Source organism: Pelobates fuscus, chromosome 2, assembly GCF_036172605.1.
Source record: "Pelobates fuscus isolate aPelFus1 chromosome 2, aPelFus1.pri, whole genome shotgun sequence".
Lineage (NCBI taxonomy): Eukaryota > Metazoa > Chordata > Amphibia > Anura > Pelobatidae > Pelobates > Pelobates fuscus.
The window spans coordinates 114,774,870-114,799,283 of record NC_086318.1 but is presented as its reverse complement, the minus strand read 5'-3'; the positions used below and the strand labels follow the sequence as shown (position 1 = coordinate 114,799,283).

At 42.0% G+C, this 24,414-nt stretch overlaps 1 protein-coding gene across 2 annotated transcripts in view; it reads right to left on the bottom strand.

The window, feature by feature from the left end:
* Nucleotides 1-7,446: 7,446 nt before the first annotated feature.
* The window catches only part of SMC4 (structural maintenance of chromosomes 4), a 55,772-nt gene continuing 38,804 nt past the window's right edge, over nucleotides 7,447-24,414 (bottom strand). For both annotated transcript variants that reach the window (XM_063442600.1, XM_063442601.1), the window contains 7 exons: nucleotides 22,126-22,315; nucleotides 19,842-19,986; nucleotides 15,661-15,834; nucleotides 15,362-15,544; nucleotides 10,452-10,684; nucleotides 8,907-9,090; nucleotides 7,447-7,899 (listed from right to left, as the gene is read on the bottom strand). In XM_063442600.1, the coding sequence (XP_063298670.1) occupies nucleotides 7,723-7,899; nucleotides 8,907-9,090; nucleotides 10,452-10,684; nucleotides 15,362-15,544; nucleotides 15,661-15,834; nucleotides 19,842-19,986; nucleotides 22,126-22,315 (1,286 nt within the window). In that variant the 3' untranslated portion in view covers nucleotides 7,447-7,722. The remainder of the gene's footprint in view (nucleotides 7,900-8,906; nucleotides 9,091-10,451; nucleotides 10,685-15,361; nucleotides 15,545-15,660; nucleotides 15,835-19,841; nucleotides 19,987-22,125; nucleotides 22,316-24,414) is intronic.

The window sequence follows — 24,414 nt, the reverse complement described above, 5'->3', positions numbered from 1 at the left end:
CACATCTGGAAAGTTGGACCTCTGTTCCGCTGCTTCCCCACGGGGTTCTTCTAAATGCAGCATCAGAGGCAGGGAGCACAAGGCTGAGGTGTCTGATTCAGATAGAGGTGTAGACATTTCTACCTGTCCATCTGGAGTGAAGGTGATAGATGCCTGCAGGCGTGAGAGGACACCAGCGCCTAACAGGTTAATTGGGCATGTGGAGGATACCACGAAACGAGCAAGCAGGCTAGGGTAGTTGCCAACTCGTAATGGAGTTGTTAAAGGACTGTGTCTTGGCTGGCCATCCACTCCAACACAAGAGACATCAATATTTGACAGAAAAGATGGGTCTGGCAGGTCTTGTTCTCGTAGAACACTTCGGGCTGCACCTGTGTCAACAAGAAATGTGGTAGGTTGACCCTCAATGGGTAAAGTCACTGTGGCAAGTGCCCCCCCCCCCCTTATCCCCTGTAGACACTGCCATGACAGGGGTTAATGACACAGGCTTGCCAATTTCCTAATCATCTGGTTCTTCAACTATTGGAACTGTTTTCGTGGCCTTGGGGGCAGGGGCAGGCTTAGGCAGCCTCTTGGGTTCAGGGCAGTCACTTCTGAAATGTCCCTTAGCCCCACAATTAAAGCAATGTCCATCCTCAGGTTTGGTGCCTTTTGGGACAGGAGTGGAGCGGGACACCATGAGAGGAGCTGAACTGGGCCTTCTGGGAGTCTGGGCAGATTCCAGACCTCTAGCAACTAAGAGTAAGGTATCCAGAGGGACTACCTTATATTCAGGGCGTGCAGCAATGATTCCCTTGCGTATGGAGTCCTTAACACCTTGGACAAACGCACCAGACAGCATTTGTGAATGAATCTTGTCAGTAAGATCAAACCCCAAATCTGTAAACATTTGGTACAGTCTTGCATGAAACCTTTCCACTGATTCTCCTTTATCTTGTATAATATCAGTAAGGCCAGCAGCCTGATCTGCAAGTTTGTCCTTAGCCCATTCTCTCAGTTGGTTGCAAAAAGTTACTCCGGAGGGGTAATCAACATCACTTACAAGTAGATCTGTACTGAGGTGGCGGGCCATGCTGGGCCAATATGCATCCCCGGCTTTAATAGCACAAATGCTCAGTAAATCACGCCATGCTGCGGAATAAGTCTTTTGAATCTGAACTATCCCTCGGTAAAAAGGCATAGGCTGCTTTTCTGGGTCGGGGAGTGATTTCATTAAAGCACTAGCTTGAGTGGGATTAAAAGCAACATATTTAGGAGGGGCCCGTTCTCCCCGACTTTATGTCCAAAAGGATCATCGATGGAACGGTGGGCAGAGGCCCCCGCAGCTTCCAGGGAGTCCTGGGATACCCCGTCATCCTCATTCTCATCTATGATCTGGGCCCTGCTACGTAAGGGGACCACCTGAGGTGACAGAACCGGGGGATGTGAGGGATTCCCAGATGCGGGGGTGGCTAGTGGGTCATAAGCTTGGGATGAATAGTCATCGGGGAGTACCGGCATCAGGGGTGCTGGATGACTGGGGGCCGCCATATTGGAGGCGTGAAAGGAAACTGCATTAGGGTTAAGGGAAGAAGTGGCGGCCATGTTGGATGTGGGCACTTCCGGGGCAGACTGTGCATGACCGGGATCTGGGGAGTGGCTTGGGGAAGGGGGTATGGATAATTCGGATAGGGCAGGGACGTGGGGTATGGGAAGGGGTATGGCCAAGCCATCTGGGTGGGGATTGGTGCGGAACCTGGGGAGGGCGGGACAGTAACATAGGGATTAGGGAAGGAGGTGGGAACTTGGGCCGTGGGAGGAGTGAGTAAGGGAGAGGACGAAGAGGGATTAGTAGAGGTGGGTGTAGGAGGAGGAGCCGGAGCGGGTGCAGTAGGATTGGCAGTCGCAAGGGAGGAGGGGTCAGTTAGTTGGGCGGATGCAGATGGGAGGGTAGGATTATCAACGGAGAGAGAGTGTAGGGAAGAAATGGCAGATGAAATATTCGGATTAGACACAGAAGGTAGTGCAGGGATCGATGAGGATGATGGGAATGTTAGGGATGGAGAAGGGGAAAAGAAAGATCCATCAGAATTCAGGACCGGGCAAACAGGGGAGGTGACGGGATGGGTGTTGGGAGGATTGGGAGTGGGGAACATAGTCAGCTGGCTATCACCTATTGCTGACTGAACCTTGGGGATAGACATCCCCTGGGCGCCATTTTGGGGCGCTGGCTGAGGGAATACCCCAGCAACACAATTATTATGATATACAAACAATTTCACACCTTTGTGATTAATTTCTTCCTCAACCCAACCTTCCTGCTGAATAGCCTTCGCTACTCTGTACCATGCTTCAGCAGTCTTCAAAAGATCGTTATCTGTAAGCTTGCCTTTCTTCTCTGTCAGTAATCTACGCCAGCTTTCTGGCTGCAATCTACCACATGAAGGCACAGCAATTTTACACGCTTTAGCAATCTTTTCAACACCTTTAACCATCTCCTCTCCCTCTCTGTCTTCAACTAAATCACATGCGAGCCAGCCCCTACTGGGCTTACTCAATTCCTGGCCCATATCTCCCCCCCCCCCCATACAGGCGTCCCAGATATAGGGAAAGAAAAATGGAACAGAACGTCTACAATGCTCGACTGCCACTCAAGAAGGGTGGGTCCCCCCTAAGTGTGTCTTCCCAAAACGTAGACTAGTCACTGAATCCGCCTACCCGAGGTGGTAGACACGGATTGGAGCGAGGTGAGAAGTGTGTGACCAATCACTTCTCTATCAAGAGAAATAGGAGTGGATAGAGTAATAATACAGGAAGTGTAGGAAAAGTACGAAGTGAGGTGAAATTTAGAGACAGACACAGGAGTTTGAATGACTCCTAATTAAACAAAAACACAACAATACAATTGAAATACAGTGCATGCATCACAGTTCAAATAAAATCAACAGTATCCCTTTCCTTTACTCGTGTGACCGAAGTCACCTCCCTCAACCTCGTAGTGTCCCCGCTCGGAGAATGACTTCCTCAAGTCTCACTACCAGCGGCCACAGGAAACAGCAATCCTCTCCGACCCGAATCCTGTCTAGCCTCCCTCGTTACAGCAGTCCACTAAGTGTGGCCACCTCTATCCTCACTCCCGTAGCGCCCCTATGAACCCACTCATAAGTCTCACTACCACGTGGTGCTGGAGACAAGCAATGCCTGCTTGAATCCGCCCGCCACAAATAAAAAAATTGGAATTCCACCAGCCTCAGCGCTCGAAGCTGGGGGTTACCACCTCTCTGCAAGCAGAGTTATGTGCACAATGAGGCTAGCTAGGCTATCAAAGTGACACCATGGGGAATCCCCAGGAAGCAATGAGTCTACACCCCTCCACAGATTCCCCCCTCCTCTTTTTCCTTACAGCCACAGCCACGAGGCTCCTAAAAGAGGTAAACAGGCAAAGAAGACCCCCAGGAAAACATCCACAGGTCCACCCCCCTTTTTCCTTACAGCCACAGCCACGTGGCTCCTAAAAGGAGTAAACAGGCAACAGGACTCCAGGCAAATCCCCCGGGTCCACCCCCCTTTATCCCAAAAGGGGTAAACAGACAATCAGGCAAACAGAGGACCCCAGGCAAAACCCCCCGCAGGTCCAACCCCCTTTATCCCAAAAAGGGGTAAACAGACAAACACTCTACCCGGGCACTTAAACTGAAACAGGCCAATTCAAACACACCCAGGCAACAGATAGACTAAATGCAGGTAAACAAGTGAGTAACAAGACACCGGGCAAGATATTACCTGTCTTTGATGTCCTCCCGGGAAGCAGTCACAGACACGTGGACGGGTCAATCAAAGGGGCCGGAACATACCGGTGGCTCTGCAGAAGTCTCTACCGTGTAATTGGAGGTGATCAGTCTCCCCTTCCTTCCCCCTGGATTCCTCCGTCCAACATCATCTTCCTTAGGACGGCTTACCGGCCAGAGGCCATAGCCCGATGCCCCACGTTGGGCGCCAAATTGTTATAGTGTAATTTAGAAATAAACAAAGATGTTTAAATGTATCTGTTCCTGTCCAAATTATAAAAGATTGAATTGCGTATATACGCTGAAGTAATTCAGACTGACACACGGAGTTCAGGTTAAAATAACTTCGAGGAAATTTATTGGCAAGTCAAGCAAGAGCGGGCTCGCAGGCCCTTTTAAGGGGAACTTTGCATCATCATTGATTATCGAGATATCAGTAAATAAACATCGTTAATTGGATTAATTGTTAAGTGTTTGTGTCAGTGACCACCCATCAATATGATTAATTGGCTCAAAAACTAAGTGGTTAGCTAAGTGTCCACCCACCGAGAGGTGGTATTGTTCTGGACACGGGTGTGGACAGAAGGCTCAAGCGCCATCTTTCCCAGCATGAGGTTTACTCGGTGGAAAGGGGGGCTTGAGCGTCATTTTACACAGTTAGTGATGTCAGTCTTGTGGTCAGGTGCAATGTTCTCTTATGAATAGAACATTTCATTAGTACAGTGTTCTCATGGCCTTCAAATTATACTATGTTGCAAATTACAGGAGATTCAGCAATTCCTGGGTTAGTCATGTCTTTATAGAAAATACAGTCTCTGTTCATTGTATTAAGTGTTGTTGGGAAATTTTGTCATGTAATGTACCGTATATACTCGAGTATAAGCCGACCCGAATATAAGCCGAGGCCCCTAATTTTATCAAAAAAAACTGGGAAAACTTATTGACTCGAGTATAAGGCTAGGGTGGGAAATGCAGCAGCTACTGGTAAATTTCTAAATAAAATTAGATCCTAAAAAAAATATATTAATTGAATATTTATTTACAGTGTGTGTATAATGAATGCAGTGTGTGCGTATGAGTGCAGCGTGTGTGTGTGTATGAATGCAGTGTGTGCAGGGCCGGTGCAAGGATATTTGCCGCCGTAGGCAAAAAAATTTTTGCCGCCCCCCCCCCCCCCCGTGGTCCTGACTTCCCCTCCTCCTCCCTCAGTGGTCCTTACCTCCCCACCCCCGTGTTCCTTCACCCCCCCCCCCCGTGGTCCTGACTCACCCCTCCCCTAGTGGTCCTTACCCTCCCCTCCCCTAGTGGTCCTTACTTCCCCCTCCCCTCCCATAGTGGTCCTTATCCCACCCCCTCCCTCTCATAGTGGTCCTTATCCCCCTTCTCCCTCCCATAGTGGTCCTTAACCCCCCCATCCCTCCCATAGTGGTCCTTATCCCCCCCTCCCATAGTGGTCCTTATCCCCCCCTCCCTCCCATAGTGGTCCATATACCCCCCCCTCCCTCCCATAGTGGTCCTTATACCCCCCTTCCCCCCCATAGTGGTCCTTATCCCCCCCTCCCTCCAATAGTGGTCCTTATCCCCCCCTCCCTCTCATAGTGGTCCATATACCCCCCCCTCCCTCCCATAGTGGTCCATATACCCCCCCTCCCCCCCATAGTGGTCCTTATACCCCCCTCCCCCCCATAGTGGTCCTTATCCCCCCCCCCTCCCTCCCATAGTGGTCCTTATCCCCCCCTTTTTTTAATATTTTTTTATTTTATTTATATATTTTTTTTTTGTCCCCCCTCCCTGCTTGATATATGGCAGGGAGGGGGGCTCCTTCCCTGGTGGTCCAGTGGCAGTTCAGTGGGGGGGAGAGGGGGGCTGGCAGAGCTGTAACTTACCTGTTCTGCAGCTCCTGTCAGCTCTCTCCTCCTCTGAGCCGTCCGTGCAGCTCCTTCTATCACCTCACACTGTAAGTTTCGCGAGAGCCGCGGCTCTCGCGAGACTTACACTGGGAGCTGACCGAGGTGCTGAACGGACGGCGCAGAGGAGGAGAGAGCTGACAGGAGCTGCAGAACAGGTAAGTTACAGCTCTGCCAGCCCCCCTCTCCCCCGGTCTGTATTATGGCAATGCAAATTGCCATAATACAGACAGTGACTCGAGTATAAGCAGAGTTGGGTTTTTTCAGCCCAAAAAATGGGCTGAAAAACTCGGCTTATACTCGAGTATATACGGTAGTTTAAAATGGAGAATCTGTCAGGTAATGAGGACAAAATGGAGGGTCTGTCACAGTGTGAGGTTAAAATGGAGTTAGTACAATAATTCAATACAAGTTCAATAAAGATTTTTAATAATTCTACATCAGAATGATGGTCATTAGACTTGATTTTTTCTATCAAACAAGAGGATTGTCTGAAATCTATTAGACTAACCAACAGGAGGATGGATTAGTTCGATATCAATCAACTTTATTTCCGTCTCTCCCTTGCTTCCGTCTATGTTTTATATGTCTAATTCAAAGGCATATTTATCTGTTGACCAAACTTTAATAAAGGGTAATAAAATAAATTAAAAATTGCTAATTAAGCCCTTAAGGACACAGATTCCGAAAGCCTTTCTTGTACTTGGGGACACAAGCAATTGATGCATTTTTTTGCTGATTGTGTTCAACTGCAGGTAGCAATTTTCTCATTTATTGCACCAACAAGTTATATACCATTTTTTAAAGGAGAAAAGGGACTTCAATATGATGTGATATATATATATATATATATATACACACACTTTTTTTTAATAGACTTTTTAATAGACTGTATAGGATGGAATAGTCCCTTTAAAGACATCTGGTGTATCCTGTCCAATATGAATGGAATCTCTCACTTGGATGTGGTCAGAGAATTAACATGGAAATGAAACTCACATGTATGAATTAACACTTCACTTTGATCTATATAGTATGGAAAACCATGCTACTCTACTTGGAATCCACGTGTAACACAAATAGACACATCATATATACATTAAAAGATGTGTACATAAATAATGCGTTCACATTCATGACACTGGAATTTCACTTTGAAGAAGAAAAAGAAAAAGTTCTGAGTGGTCTGAAACAGTATTCGTTTATCTAATGCTGATGCATGTACTCTCAACCCCATAGCGCGCGCACCTCAACAATGGGAACATAATTTTATGCACAGCTACTTGCAGTATATGGGGACTGCAGGCAACACAATGCCAGAACTCCTGACAGATGGCATCAAAGAGGTCTCTTCAGCTTATGCAGGAGCTTATTAAGGAGAGAGCGCAGGTAACTTTTCTTTGGATTTTACTATATGTATTAGCTGATGTGTACTGTAGTCATTGCATAGACCATTTTATATAGTACAAAAAAAAAAAATATATACATTTGGCACATACAATTTCCCCAAAGCAAGTCGATAGGTCACTGAAATACATCATAGCTACAATTAAATAATTAATGTTTGCTAATGTATATACAATTTACTTACATCACCACTTTTGAACCTTATCTGCCCATACCCCTTTCCAGTGCCTGTAATAAGCTTTGCATTTCATTCACACGTAAAACTGGGAATTTGAGCAATTGTGCACATTGAAGAAAAAAAAAAAATTATTATAGTTAAAATTGACATTTTAATCACAGAAGAGAAAAAAAACAACCTTCATATTTTTGTTGGGAACTTGTAGATTATAAAAATATATTTATTGACCACTAACCACAAGGAAAGATATGTAGAAAAACCAAAATCAACACAGTAACTATACATATTTACAACGGAGGAAAAGAAAAAGTCCACGTGTTGTAAAGTTCCATGTTGCAGCTCTGTTTACATGATGGGCCAGAATAAGAAACAGGTGAGGTAGACAATAATGGTTTAGAAGGGGAGGTGAGGGGGGAAGAGCAATCTAATCAGAAGACATGTTTTGTCAAATTTGTCATGAAATTCACTGGCATCCGACTGCATTAGTTTCAGCAAGTCCCTTCGATGCAATGACTTTTGGATTTGTGGCAACACTTTTTGTGGTATTATGAGTCTTATAAATTCCAATCAGTCTGTCGGCAATCTCAAACATGTTGTTCCGTAGAGATATTATTATGAACTGTGCATTTTTAGTTTGCTCCTATAACATAAAAAAGACCATTAAAAATCTAAAAGAAAATTGCATTACAGATTAGTCTGAAAATGAGAACTGTGTCAATGGTACTAAGGAGATTTATAAAAGTCCAGATTTTTCTTGACAATATGACAGGAATGTCCCTTTATTTTTACACAAGATGTTTTTAAAACCCACTATTTCAAAGCTGCTTTGTTGTCTGTAAAAAGTATTTTAGTCTTCAGCCAGGTGTAACTAAAAAGACTTATCGATAATTGCACTATAGTACTTTAGAGGAACTCAAGCAAATAGGTCTTTAAAACTAGCCACTAGCACATATTTTAACTTGGGGAAAAATGTAAGCGCACTCTGGCGATAATCTCCTATTGACAGCTGACAAGGCATTTCTGCAGTAATTTACAAAAGTGCTGATTAAAATGGAATAATCAGCAGCTTTATAAACTGCAATCAAAATGGGAAGGGTCCTGACACATACAGCACATCAGCAATCTGTGGTATTTTAAAGGGACACTATATAGTCACCAAAACATTAAACATTTTTATCTCCCGTTCTGTAAATTGAATTTTAATTACATACATGAGGCTCCTGCAGGGTCTAGCAAGCTATTAAAGCAGGAGATAATGAATTGTAAATTAAACAAAGTGTTAACATAAGATAACTTTACAGGAAGTGTTTAGGAACACTGTGAAAGTCACATATGCAGGGAAGTGTGACTAGGGCTGCATAAACTGTGATTTAACTCCTAAATAGCAGAGGATTGAGCAGTGAGACTGCAGGGGCATGATCTATAACACAAACTACTTCATTAAGCTAAAGTTGTTTTGGTGACTATAGTGTCCCTTTAAAGTTGAGCTGAAGTGGTCTGGCTGCCTTTCCTATATGAAAATCTCACTTTCTGAAAAAGTTTGAAGTCCAAACACACAGGAAAGGTCACCATTTCAGCACCGTGGTCAAATTGTATGCTTACTGGTCCAAATGTGCTCAAGACATACAAGCTTTATAGATTACTTACATAAATATAGAAAGCCACGATGGATACATTTTTGAAGTCCAGAGCTGCATCAATTTCATCCATAAAATAAAGAGGAGTTGGTTTATAATGATGAAGAGCAAATACCAAAGCTAAAGAGCTCAATGTCTTCTCTCCACCTGAGAGGTTAAAGATTTTCTTCCAGCTTTTCTTTGGTGGTCGGACACTAAAATAAAAGTTTTACATAATGAAATAAAATGCTTTAAACATTATATTTTAGATTATAAAATGAGAAATAACCGAACAGGCCCCTCCATGCCTAATAGAACAGTGTCTCTCTCAGCATCAATGGGACTTGGAAAATCTAATTGTTTTAATGCCAGATTGGTCAATTCTACCTAAATGCTGCAGAAAATTCTATTTTCAAACAATACACACACACACAGTTTTCCGGCTTTCTATAGGCCACCTACACAAACTGATTTTTATTAGATTTAAATATAAAGACCAATATTTTAGTCACTTCAGAGTCTGATCTAACCTCCTGAAGTTCACTTCACACACAATCTACTAATGATAAAGGTCATTAACGGACACCTTTAATTCCTAAACTGATTATGCAGTACTCACTGTAGCATGATCCTGCTGTGTATATTCAAGTACACATTGGTGTCCATTACAGCATACACACACACCTAATATTTGCAATGGCAATAAATCTATGAATTAAACAAAAACAACCCCCCACCCCATACACACCAGGGAACCAGTGCATTATGTAAGGAACACCAACTTTAAAACCAAATATTTTTACATTTCTTTAACATATCAGGTATATTAAGTTCATATGGCCAAGAAGGATCTATCAGAGATCAGTTTTTATGGATTTGTCTGGCAAACAGCTTTGAAAGGCTACTAGTTAGCCAGTAGTACAGAAAGGACACATAGGAAGGTTGTATTGCATACCGAATACTTTTGGAAGATTGTAAGGGGAGGCTTAGACTATTTTCCAGGTGGCATAGAGGCAAAACTATGGATATGGAGGAACAGTATATAAAAAAAACAAAACCACAAACCTTGGAGAAACAGATTTTAGTGGTTAGAAAGTTAAAAAGTGACCACTAAATGATTAAAATTTAGAATGTGCCACAAGTCATGATCCTACAGGAAGCCTGAGACTGTGGAGAACCAAAAGAAAAACTGAGGCAAAATCCTGACTATCGCTCCCTTCATTTTCAATGCTCATTGAAGTGAAATGATCATGAATTGATCAGATTTTGGTCAGCACACAATTAAAGCAGTCAACTCAGCTTTGCCCTTAAGAGAATGGAGGATCTCTGCATTAAGAGGGGTCACTGATACATAATGCACACCTGGGATTACCAAGAGCAAGATTACCAGCATTATAGAACTATTAGTAGAATTCCCATATTGCTATGCCAACCTCAAAACTGGTTCTACAACAGCTGAGAAAGAATAATTTGAACAGCTCTAACATACATAAACAATACTTTGTATTGACATATACTTTGGTTTATGTTACAATATGTGACACACCAAAAACACATACATTCACATACTACCTACCTAAACATAATGCCTTCTGAAAATGGATCCAAGCTGTCTACCAGTTCAAGCTCAGCATCTCCTCCTAATGTCAACATCTGGTAATTTTCTTTCAGTTTATTTGTTATAATATTGAATCCTGCCATGAACTCATTGAGCCGTTGCTTACGAAGATCTTCATATGCTCGTCTGAAGTTATCTCTTTCATTTGTAATTTCATCAAGTTCTGCAACTCTTTGTAAATACAATTCTTCCTGTTTAAACAGAAAACATAGATGCATATTTAATGAAACTATTCAAAGACAAAAATACTTGTAGCTAAAACAGCAGATTTTTATTTATGAATTTGGCAAAGTTTTTGACAGTATGTTTACAGTATAAAAATGGTGTCGGCTCTCGTTCATCTGCCACCTCAGATATTTCTATGTGCAGTGTTTTAAATTGTAACACTTCGCATACAGACTCATAGTACCATGACCACTTCAACTCACCATATTAGTAAAGGTGCTTGTTGCAACCCTTTAAGGATGCTACATGCTCATTTATACCATGTCATTTGGAGCAGCTTACCAGTCCATCAAACGAAAGAGTAACCTGATTTGCCTCAGATAGTCCTTTCGTAAAAGCAACAGAGGTGAGGGTACTCCTACTTATCACTACGTCATACACCTGTGCAAGTTAAAATGCCTCATTCAAAACCACAGAAAAAACATTTGTAAATAAGGAGGGGGCTTTCAAATTTATAAAAACAAAAGTATGATCTCCCAAGATGGCAGCTCTCACCACCCAGTTTGTGTAGGAGAGAAGTAGTTCCACAAGTGTTAAAAAAAAAAAAAAAATTATTTCACAATGATGCTCCAGTTGCCTTTACCTTTGTGCTACCTGGAACAACTCACTCCATCTCACACGCGTCAAAAATACATTTTGGAGGGGGTTTAGAGGTAGGATTCTGCCAGGAGATTAGGACACCTCTTATGAAAGAAACTCAGAGGGCCAGTGCAGGGCAGCTTGACCATTGTAACTGCTACATGAACTTCATTTGGTGCAGCTCCAACTATTAGTTGAAGGCCATCTTTGTAGTTATGCACATTAATGTATCTAGATGATCAAACTTATACAATTTGCTAGAAATTAATGCAGGTAGAACACAATGGATTATTTGTGATCCAAGTTAATAAATGAGGTTATAAGGTGTAAGAGTCTGCATTCTGGAAGCCTGAGAGCTATTCGAGGGATAGGGTACAAAATCCTGGGGGAAGAAGAATGCGTCAATACATGAAAGTTCAATGGGTAGAAGGCTAGACTTTTCCCTTTAGAAAAGTTGCATTGGTTCCTGGTGTCAAAGGAAAAGGGACAAACAGCCAAGTGGGACAGTTCGGTGGACCAGTCTCCACTAGTTCCCATTAACACACCATGACTCTTGCAGTACTTTGAAAAGAACATTATGTAGTGCATTTTGATGTTCATGTAGTTCTGTTACCAATAGCATTTCCAACTACTATTTTTATGAACACTACAAAAGCCTAAAAGCAACTCAACTTACTCAAGAGCTTTAGAGGTTAACAGAGTGCCCAGTCTTTAGGACTTCTCCGGAAAGAAAATCTGTACCTATATTAAGTGCCTTAATTGCATACTTTCAGTTGTAGAAGCGTGTGCATCCTGATTGTTTTGTGCCCAGGACAAAGCAGAAGGGGAAAAAATTAGAATGACATTTCTGCCAATTGTTTAACAAATAGGTTCTGAAAATTTGGTTAGTTCACAAACTAACTGAATCAAACATTTATAGAAACATAGAATGTGACGGCAGATAAGAACCATTCGGCCCATCTAGTCTGCCCAATTTTCTAAATACTTTCATTAGTCTCTGGCCTTATCTTATAGTTAGGATAGCCTTATGCCTATCCCACGCATGCTTAAACTCCTTTACTGTGTTAATCTCTACCACTTCAGCTGGAAGCCTATTCCATGCATCCACTACCCTCTCAGTAAAGTAATACTTCTGGATATTATTTTTAAACCTTTGTCCCTCTAATTTAACACTATGTCCTCTTGTTGTGGTAGTTTTTCCTTCTTTTAAATATAGTCTCTTCCTTTACTGTGTTGATTCCCTTTATGTATTTAAATGTTTCTATCATATCCCCCCTGTCTCGTCTTTCCTCCAAGCTATACATGTTAAGATCCTTTAACCTTTCCTGGTAAATTTTATCTTGCAATCCATGAACCAGTTTAGTAGCCCTTCTCTGAACTCTCTCTAAGGTATCAATATCCTTCTGAAGATACGGTCTCCAGTACTGTGTACAATACTCCAAGTGAGGTCTCACCAGTGTTCTGTACAATGGCATGAGCACTTCCCTCTTTCTACTGCTAATACCCCTCCTTATACAACCTAACATTCTGCTAGCATTTCATGCTGCTCTATTACATTGTCTGCCTACCTTTAAGTCATCAGAAATAATCACCCCTAAATCCCTTTCCTCAGATGTTGAGGTTAGGACTCTATCAAATATTCTGTACAGATCCCTGAGGTACCCCACTGGTGACAAGCCCAAGCTTCGAACATACTCCATTGACTACAACCCTCTGTTGCCTGTCACACAGCCACTGCCTCACCCATTCAACAATATTGGAATCCAAACTTAAATATTGCAGTTTATTGATAAGCCTTCTATGTGCAACAGTGTCAAAAGCCTTACTGAAATCTAGGTAAGCATTGTCTACTGCATCACCCTGATCTATAATTTTAGTTACCCAATCAAAAAAATCAATAAGATTAGTTTGGCATGATCTCCCTGAAGTAAACCCATGTTGTCTCTGATCTAGAAATCCATGTGTTTTTAGATGTTCAACAATCCTATCCTTTAACATGGTTTCCATCACTTTCCCCACTACTGAAGTAAGGCTTACTGGCCTATAGTTGCCTGACTCCTCCCTATTACCTTTCTTGTGAATGGGCACAACATTCGCTAACTTTCAATCTTCTGGGACTACTCCTGTTAACAATGATTGGTTAAATAAATCTGTTAATGGTTTTGCCAGTACACCACTAAGCTCTTTTAATAGCTTTGGGTGTATTCCATCAGGTCCCACTGACTTATTTGTCTTTACTTTTGACAGTTGAAATAGAACCTCTTCCTCTGTAAACTCACGTGTAATAAATGACTCATTTATCCTTTTTCTTAACTGAGGTCCCTTTCCTTCATTTTCATCTGTAAATACCGAACAAAAATATTCATTGAGGCAGTCAGATAGACCTTTATCCTCTTCTACATACCTTCCTTCTTTTGTTTTTAATCTAACTAATCCTTGTTTTACTTTTCTTTTCTCATTTATGTATCTAAAAAATGTTGTCCCCATTTTTTATTGACTGTGCCATTTTCTCTTCTGTGTGTGATTTGGAAGCTCTTATAACTGGCTTAGCCTCATCTTCTAGATCATTCTGTCTTCCTCACTCTGGTTTTTTTTTTATAATTACTAAATGCTAACTTTTTGTTTTTTACTATTTTGGCCACATCTGCAGAGTACCACAGTGGTTTCTTGAATTTTTTGCTTTTACTGACAAGCCTAATGCAATTTTCTGTTGCCTTCAGTAGTGCAACTTTTAAATAATCCCATTTCTCTTGGACGCCATTTAAATTGCTCCAGTCTGATAATGACTCCTTTACACATATTCTAATTTTAGAAAAGTCTGTTTTTCTAAAGTCTAAAACTTTTGTTTTTGTGTGGTGTGACTCAGTCACTGTTCTTATATTAAACCACACTGATTGATGATCACTGGATCTTAAACTTTCACCTACAGTAATATTGGATACCAAATCTCCATTTGTTAACACTAAATCTAGTATGGCCTCTTTAAGAGTTGGCTCCTCAACAACTTGTTTTAGAGACAATCCCAGCAGGGAGTTTAGAATATGTGTGCTCCTGGCACAAGCAGCTAGTTTTGGTTTTCCAATTCACATCAGGAAGATTAAAGTAATCCATGATGGTACCTTCCCCCTTCATTGTCATTTTAGCTATTTCCTCAACTAGTAGATTATCTAACTCTTCAATTTGTCCTGGGGGGCCTATAAATTACACCTACACGAATTACTGTGTGATTACCAAATTCTAACGTAACCCAAACGGACTCTATGTTCACCTCACTAACTTTTATTAGGCTAGATTTTATGCTATCCTTCACATACAAGGCCACCCCTCCCCCTTTCCTGCCTTCCCTGTCTTTTCTATATAAAGAGTACCCTGGTATTGCTATGTCCCAGTCATTTTCCTCATTATACCATGTCTCAGTAACAGCGACTAAATCTACACTATCAGTTGCCATTAGTGCCACAAGTTCATGGATCTTGTTCCCTAAACTGCGAGCATTTTATATTAACAGCCTTTTGCTAATTTCGAGGATTCGGATTTGTTTAATTTATAAACCACTTGAATATTTGTGATATATTAGTTAGAAGATTGTAAGGAATTTTATTCAGATGAACCACCTGAAACTAAATTTTGTACAATTCAATTTCTCATAGCTCATTAGATCTTGGTTAACCCTTGTTTTAAGGCATAATTTCTAACTAATAAGAAAAACACAAAGAATTGAACCCCTTAAGGACACATGACATGTCATGATTCCCTTTTATTCCAGAAGTTAGGTCCTTAAGGGGTTAAAAGGGTTAGCGTGATAATACCAACTACCACAAATGACAACTATTTTGTGTCTTTAGTCCATTTCTGATCTCTCACATATATAAGGCATTGTTAAGGCCATTTGCTGCACAAGAGTCAGTAAACATCTGGGTTCTGTAAGCAGGTAAACAGAATCATTGGTCACAGAACAGTTTTTCAAAGAAGAAATATTGAACTCCAATAGTAATGGAAATAGAGAAAACTAGATTTTCCAATTCAAGACAGACTCTGTGGCATATATGGTGAGTTATACATACCTTCTTTTTATATTCTGCAATAGCACCCAGGTTTGGCTTCATTTCAGTACTTTTCGCCTCCAGTAGTGCAATTTGATTTTTTATTTGATCAGGATCTTTTATTGCATCTAGTTCTTCCTGTGTTAGTACAGGAAGAACCTCTTCTGGATTATCTTCTATCCTATGAAGTGTGATCTTTGATATCTAAATTAGGTAAATACAAACATCTTTATAGAATGAAATTATAAAGACAAAAAGTGTTGCAATGAGACAAAAAAAAAAACCCACAAAAAAAAAACAAAAAAAAACTTGAGGGTTACCTCTTTTTGCCAGTATTTGATTTTTGACTGATGTTCTGATATGTGACTGTCAATTTGCTCAATTTTGAGTCTAATGTTAAGCGCTTCCTTTTGGAGGGAATGCTCCTTATCCTGAATAACTTTGATTTCGTGAAGCAAATCGCGATGCTTTTCTTGAATTTCTGGAAGAGAACCCTAAAAAGATAAAGAGAAACAAGAATATGTTTATGTAATACAAGAGGATTGCTTTTTTTGGACCCAACAGTGCCTGCTGGGTGAAGATCACAACTGTAGATCTCCAAGCAAGCTGAAGCTTAGGGGTTTGGACTGTTACCTAGGCTTCACAATAAGATCAAACAATCATACAACATTCCACCTGAAAAGCAATCATTTATTGATTGTAATGAACAATAAACATCAAATTTCTAAGTCAAGAAAAAAAAACAACAACAACAAAAAAACATTTGCCGTTCTTATCTTCAACATATCCTTTTGCAGGTATGCCCTGAGAAAAAGGAGCCCCCCCAAAAAAAGTCTAACAGTGAAAGGCACCCAAAGCATAACCAGAAGCCTCCAGGACCAAAAAGATAAAAGGGCAGGAATATATAGCCATGGCCAAGTTTCATTTCAGTACTAGCCATTGGGGAGTAAAAAATAACCCCTGCTGTGACTCTCAGACCAAGTGCCCTAAGATAGGACTACCCGGCAATCTATCTATGCAGACTGTGTCCTCTGGAGCAGACTGTCAACTCACGATAAAATGGTAGTGGACAGCGCACTGGTATACCAATAACCAATTAATAGTGCATAACGTGATGAACCTTTAACAGGGTGGAGATCCTACACTGTGCTACTTTTATACAGCGGACAGGTTGAGTTATCTGGGGATGCATGACATGTAGGGTTTTTACCGGTGGAGAAATTTAGGTTTTTTTTTGTCAATCTTATTTTTATTAAAGGCATATAAGATGGGGTACAGAAGAGAAATTGGAGGAAATGTACGAGTGATTTACAGCATAGGGTAGATACAACAGTCAACAAAACAAAGTTACATTCCTAAATTGCGATGCCTCATTTTTTATGTTTTTTTTTTTTTTTTTAAAGATAAACAAGTTGTTATATCACGTTTGCTGCAGGTCTCGTCAGTGTATAGCAATCAGCGTTTTACAAGGAAGAGGGGTGATAGACGTGACCTGCATAAAATAATGACTAGCACTCTATTTGACACGGTGAAGTTACACGGGATTAAGTCCCAGGTCATAGGTTTCTATGCATTTCGCAAGTGGGTCCACATGTTAGCTAGGGCATAATAGGCACAAGTGGAGCATATATATGTTGGTAAGGCTATAATTTTAGGCATTGTAAGCAGTATTAGCAGTTTCTAACTCAGGAAGAAAACAAGTATAGCATTCGTTTTTGTGGGAATGTATGTCAAAGTCCGTAATCATCGTGGGTGGCCATTGAATTTGTACGGTTCAGACACTTTACCCGATGCCTGCCTGTGGGTGTGCAGTATCCTGCTGCCATGTTGCTTGCCGCGGGCGTACCCAGCCCACAGTGGATCGGCAGGTGGGTGCTGTCGGTGGAGGGGTTCCACCTGATGCCTTCTTAGTGATGTGCCTGCAGTTGTATCCCCACCGATGTCGCGGCGGTCTCTCAGGAGGGTTCCCGCTTTTTGCTCTGTGGTTGTGAGCAGGGTTGCGAGCAGGCTGGGGGAGTCGTCGTCGTCTCTGGCGCCATTTTCCCAATCTTTGCCGCTTGAGGATAGCTTGTCGATGGCGGGAGCTGGGTGATGGTACGTCGGGCAAGGCGACTGTTGGCTTGCAGGGCTGTTCCTGTTCCAATTTGTCAGCTAGTTTTACCCAAAAGGCTGCAAAGGTACGCTCTATCCGCTTCAGGATATCAGGCTCCTCTGTGTCGTGGCTTGTTATCCACGTGGCGTCCGCCATTATAGTTTGCTCAGTTGTCGCGGGCTGACTGCGAGGTCCAGTTGGCTGTCCGCAGTATGGCCGGGCTTTCTCCCATGGTTGGACCGGGATAACCCCCACCGGTCCGGGGGGGGGGAGGTGGGAGTATCGTGTCTCCCGGGCCACCAGCGAGAGGACGGGGAAAGCGGCCGTCTCTCCCCAGATCCAGTACCCGCAGGCCGCGGTTAAACATCTCGGGTTGCTGTACACCGGTTCTCAGACGAGTGGTACCGAGAGGTTCACGCGTCTACTCAGGAAGCCAGTCAGGCTCCGCCCCCGAAATTTAGGTTTTGTGGTATTTTGTAAGGATCCCTGAAGTCTGGAGGTCATTTAGATTGGCAGTTCTCAATCTAGCCTATTTCCCAGACAGAGGCTCCTGGGAGTAATTTGTGTTGTTTCAGTAAACAACCCCCCTCCTGGGGTTCTGTGTATAAATGTATGAACTGTGACCAATGAAGGCAATTCTATTTTCACCCTTCATCAAGTTTCATGTATGTATGTATGTATGTATGTATGTATGTATGTATGTATGTATGTATGTATGTATGTATGTATGTATGTATGTATGTATGTATGTATGTATGTATGTATGTATGTATGTATGTATGTATGTATGCATATACATATATATATATACATACACACACACACCGTATTTATCGGCGTAAAACACGCACCGGCATATAACACGCACCTCATTTTAAGGAAATTTCCCCACTCCCATAGTGTGTCCCCCCACCTCCCCTCATCCCATAGTATTCTCCACCCCCTCCCATAGTGTTCCCCCCCCCCCCCCCTTTCCATAGTATTCTCCACCCCTCCCAGCGTGCACACTTCCTTTCAGTCCCGCCGGAAACTGAAATTGAAGTTCCAGTACCGCGGTGCGCGCTGAACACCGGCCCACGCTTCAAGACAGGTAAGTAAATATGGTATATCGGCGTATAACACGCACCCATCATTTACCCCCTATTTTCATGGAGAAAAGGTGCGTGTTATACGCCGATAAATACGAATATATAAGATTGCACTTGAGGTCTTCTCCATTAAAAAAACAAAAAACAAAACATTTTATTGAAAAAAGTTAAAAATACAGACCAACGGTTCAGTCCCTGTCTGGGACTTTCATCAGGATCAAGGATGATGTTCTGTATATTACCTTTTATTTTTTTTTAAATGGGGAAGACCGTGAGTGCAAACTTTTCTGGAATGATCTCTACATTTAATTACCCCTGCTGAATGCATCCGGCACTTTAAATTATCTACAGTCTGAGTGCAAGGAATATCCAGTACATCTATTTATATTTCTCTCTACCTACCCCTATATCTCTATATATCTACTCCCCAATCTGTACACACACACACACACACACACATTATCACCTTGCTGAGAGATATCTATCTCACACAGAGAGGAGAAAAAAAAAAGAAAAAAAAGTGCTACCGTAAAGGATTAACAAATTAAGTATTTTCTCTGCAGTTCAACTAAGTGGAATCTCACAGGTATGCATCTGTTAATCTGTTAATTAAAGGAACACTTCAAGCACTATAAACCCTACAGCCTGCTGGCAGTAATGGCACACACTCAGGCTAAGCAGCCAAATAATTTAATAACTTTCCAGGGGTCTGCTAGGCGTTGGAAATCACCTAGAAGACTCCAGGTAAGTTCACAAACTGTATGGCTACTTACGCAGAGAGGGCAAAAACATAGCAGGTTGATGTGGTTATGATGCTTTGAGTGTTTCTTCAACCTCCATGACTACTTCTGCTTTTAGAAGTGGCCATGGAGCAATCTACTTAAAAATTTGCATGTACAGAGTAAGCTGCACTTTTGTGCCAAGGTCTAGTTGCACCCATGGGACACATGATTTAGGCAGCCTAGAATTTTTTTATGGATTGCCTAATGTTAACTCTGAACAAAAACTACACCTGTTATCCGCACATACCGACTTGTTGGTACTTGTGTGATTTTCTTTAAACACCCAGTATAAAACTATGGCAGACTGCAGCGTTGTCTATGTACTGTATTTGTTTATATGTAAATGTTTTAAACTGAATACATGGAAAGAATGCAAAGCAAAAGTGACATGTCTACAACTACCAAAATTCTTTCAGGCAAACAATACATTTTTTTTTTTTAATTAAATAACTGAATGCAATTTTGTTTACAAAAAACAAAACCACAAACCCAGAAAATTAGAAGAGAAACCAATTTATTAATTTCTTTTACCAACATACCTCAGCTTCTTTGCATTCATTCATTACAGCAGTGGCTTTTTCTTCAAGGTTTTTAAGCTCTTCTGTCAATGCCTCAATACTTTCGTCATTTTCTACAATTTCCTGTTCAGTTCGGACAACAGTATCTTCTGCCTTTTTGAGATTTCTTTAAAAATTAAAAACAAATACACAGGCTCAGGCTCTTTCCTTTTATGTCTGCTGTAGTTCTATGTGCATAAATGTGTACTCCTTTAGAGAGACAGAAGACTGAAAATTACCGTATATACTCGAGTATAAGCCGACCCGAATATAAGCCGAGGCCCCTAATTTTATCCAAAAAAACTGGGAAAACTTATTGACTCGAGTATAAGACTAGGGTGGGAAATGCAGCAGCTACTGGTAAATTTCTAAATAAAATTAGATCCTAAAAAAAATATATTAATTGAATATTTATTTACAGTGTGTGTATAATGAATGCAGTGTGTGCGTTTTTTGTGTGTGTATGAGTGCAGCGTGTGTGTATGAGTGCAGCGTGTGTGTATGAGTGCAGCGTGTGTGTATGAGTGCAGCGTGTGTGTATGAGTGCAGTGTGTGTATGAGTGCAGCGTGTGTGTATGAGTGCAGTGTGTGTATGAGTGCAGTGTGTGTGTGTATGAGTGCAGTGTGTGTGTGCATGAATGCAGTGTGTGTGTGTGTATGAATGCAGTGTGTGAATGCAGTGTGTGCAGGGCCGGTGCAAGGATATTTGCCGCCGTAGGCAAAACATTTTTTGCCGCCCCCTCCCCCCCCCCATATGTCCTGACTTCCCCTCCTCCTCCCTCAGTGGTCCTTACCTCCCCACCCCCGTGTTCCTTCACCCCCCCCCCCCCAGTGGTCCTGACTCACCCCTCCCCTAGTGGTCCTTACCCTCCCCTCCCCTAGTGGTCCTTACCCTCCCCTCCCCTAGTGGTCCTTACTTCCCCCTCCCCTCCCATAGTGGTCCTTATCCCACCCCCTCCCTCTCATAGTGGCCCTTATCCCCCTTCTCCCTCCCATAATGTTCCTTATCCCCCCCCATCCCTCCCATAGTGGTCCATATACCCCCCCCCCCCCTCCCTCCCATAGTGGTCCTTATACCCCCCTCCCTCCCATAGTGGTCCTTATACCCCCCTCCCATAGTGGTCCTTATCCCACCCCCTCCCATAGTGGTCCTTATACCCCCCCTCCCTCCCATAGTGGTCCTTATACCCTCCTCCCTCCAATAGTGGTCCTTACCCCCCCCCCCCCCCCCTCCCTCCCATAGTGGTCCTTATACCCCCCCTCCCTCCCATAGTGGTCCTTATCCCCCTTTTTTTTGTTATTAATTTTTTTTTTTATTATTTTTTTTAATTTTATTTATATATTTATTTTTTTTCGTCCCCCCTCCCTGCTTGATATATGGCAGGGAGGGGGGCTCCTTCCCTGGTGGTCCAGTGGCAGTTCAGTGGGGGGGAGAGGGGTGCTGGCAGAGCTGTAACTTACCTGTTCTGCAGCTCCTGTCAGCTCTCTCCTCCTCCGCGCAGCTCCTTCTATCAGCTCACACTGTAAGTCTCGCGAGAGCCGCGGCTCTCGCGAGACTTACACTGGGAGCTGACCGAGGTGCTGAACGGACGGCGCAGAGGAGGAGAGAGCTGACAGGAGCTGCAGGACAGGTAAGTTACAGCTCTGCCAGCACCCCTCTCCCCCGGTCTGTATTATGGCAATGCAAATTGCCATAATACAGACAGTGACTCGAGTATAAGCCGAGTTGGGGTTTTTCAGCCCAAAAAATGGGCTGAAAAACTCGGCTTATACTCGAGTATATACGGTATACTGAGTATCTTGGTAAAAGTAAACAAAACGGTGCAGATCTAATTTTAGAGGCCTTGTGATTGAAACATTAACATGACTATCAAATAAGTGATCAAGATATATTGCACGATAAGTATTCAATTTATGTTTTAAGCTACTCGACTGAAGCTTGCTTCCTAGTCTACTTCAGTAGACTTTGTATATGTGTATATGGCATTTGCAATGGAAATAAAGGAATTGTAAGATTTCCATGCTACTGACATACCTATGATTTATATGTTTGTTTACAGGGTAGGTGCAGAAGATTTATTCTTCATTAATATGGAAAAGTTAAACATGGACAAGAACTAACAATTTAGGTAGCACAATGTAATTATCACGTGCCTCTATTCTATCTCTACATGACTGGTAACACGTTCAACAGGGAGGTAGACCTCCAAACCTCTGTATGAATGGTTAGAGTAGGTAGGTATAGGTTTATGTAAAATGATCATACCTGTCTGCAGTCTTGATTGAAACTTGTGCTTTGGTTATAGCAGATGTGCAGTCGTCTATCTCCTTGCTGATTTTATCCAACTTATCTTGCTGAGCTTTCAACTTGTGATTGTTAATATCAACAATGAGCTTGTGCAATCTTTTAACTTCTTCTTCCACTTTTCCTGACTTCCCTGCTGCTTTTTCATATTCTAAAAAAAAAATAAAAAAATTAGAAGCCAAACTAAATGAATAAAGATACTAATTCTACTCTTGTAACTTCAGTCAGTGTAAATTACTGAACTAGAAAATAAAATACACTGGATAGGAACTTTCTACCAAACTATATAAAAGACATTTTATTTGTTTGCAGATTCCATTCTAGTGCAAGCAATTCCAAAACCACATTATTCATCACAGGCACAGCACTGAACTACAATGCCAGATGGTCATTAGAAGCTCATGCAGCGTCAGCTGTCAACACCATCTATTCAGTTGTGATGGTCACTGAGGGCTCAAGGAGTAAAGGCCAAACAAGCGTATGTACACTGAATGTTCACACCAACAAGATGGCGCTGAAGTCAGTTACCAGGCTACATGACATTGTTTGGACTACTCCTTCAACAATACTCATTCAAATTATTTCTGAAATGAAAGACAGAGGGGTGGTATAAGGAGAGTATGCCTGCCCCGCTTATATAAAATTATTCTCCCCACCTAGACAAGTACCACTTATTCAGACGAGAAAATATTACATACACTTCACAACCCCACGTTCACTCTTAAGTTGAGCATTTTGTATTTTCTCATTTCACATAAAACAAATCCAGAAGGTCTATAGCTAGCTTCTACAGACTGAAGTATACAGACTATAAAATACCTAAAGCAGTAGCCCAATCTACGTATTAGTCATGGCAATCAACTTATCCGGACTCTTAAAATAATGTAAAATAGGAGAATCTGCTTAGAGCCCTGGACATTGACAGTTATTCACTGAACTGCGATATTATGGAATTAAATCAGAATGGAATAAAAGTGTTGGGAAGAGGGGGAGGAAGGAAGAAACCTGATCTGGCAAACCTACTCAAATCCCAGTTAGCGATCACAGCTGTATCATATTTCTCTTTAAAGAGGTGTATTTTAGATTTATCCTCATCTAACTAAAGAACAGAGTACGTCTATCGGAAATGCTGTGCATACTACTTTAAAAAGTTAAACAGTTTTCTAGCTAAGGGCCGAAAGTAGAGAAAGACACTACCAATAAAGCACTTCAGATAAGATGTTAGATGTCTCTTCAAATAAAGTGAAGACACCCGGGGTCACTTACAAGGTGAAAAAGACAGAATTATTAAGTGTAGTTGCTGTTCTATTTGAAGAAAGAACAAGAAGCAGCAGCAAGAATAAGCTACCCTTACCACTGAGAAACAAAAGACTTAATTGACTTGTCACTCCCACGTTACTTGCACTCACAACTAGAGATTCACAGTATAGCCTTCCCTGTGAACTCATCCATAGTAAAAATCCATGCCATAGACAGTATACATCACAAACAAAATACTGGTAGGACACATTTGTGGTGGGGAGTAACATTTAGGTCTGGCTAGTAAGTTAGGACTTAAAAGTAGCTTGAATTATTTGAATGTTTGTTACATTTATACATCTTAAACCAGATAACCAATTACTTATGCTCATTCCATGAAAACAGTTACAGTATTTACTCGAGTATAAGCCAAGCTTTTCAGCACATTTTTTATGCTTGAAAAGCCCCCCCCGCCCCCGCTTATTCTAGAGTGAGGGTCTGTATTATGGCAACTTACATTGCCATAATACAGACCAGGACCACCGGGCTCATGGCAAGCCTGGCAGTCCCAGGTGGCCGCAGAAGCTCTTACCTTCCCAGCAGCTCCCTTGTCTAAATCTCGCGAGTCCCACAGCCGTCAGAGCGTTGCTACGGGTTACCATGGCAACACTCGACGTGGCACGCAGACCGCGAGATTTACACAGGGGAGCTGAAGGAAGCAGCTGGGAAGGCAAGTAAGAGCTTCTGCAGGCCCCCACTGCACAGCTCATGCCACTGGACCACCACGGAATGCCATAGTCCCCCTCCCTGGCCAGGTAACAAGCAGGGAGAGGGGACCAAAAAAAAAAAAAAAAAAAGTTTAAAAATGTAATATTTAAATAATAAATATTAAAATAAAAATGCCCTCCCCCCACCCAGTTTACACACACACACACTCTGCATGTATACACATACACACACACACACACTCTGCATGTATACACATATATATATATACACACACACACACAC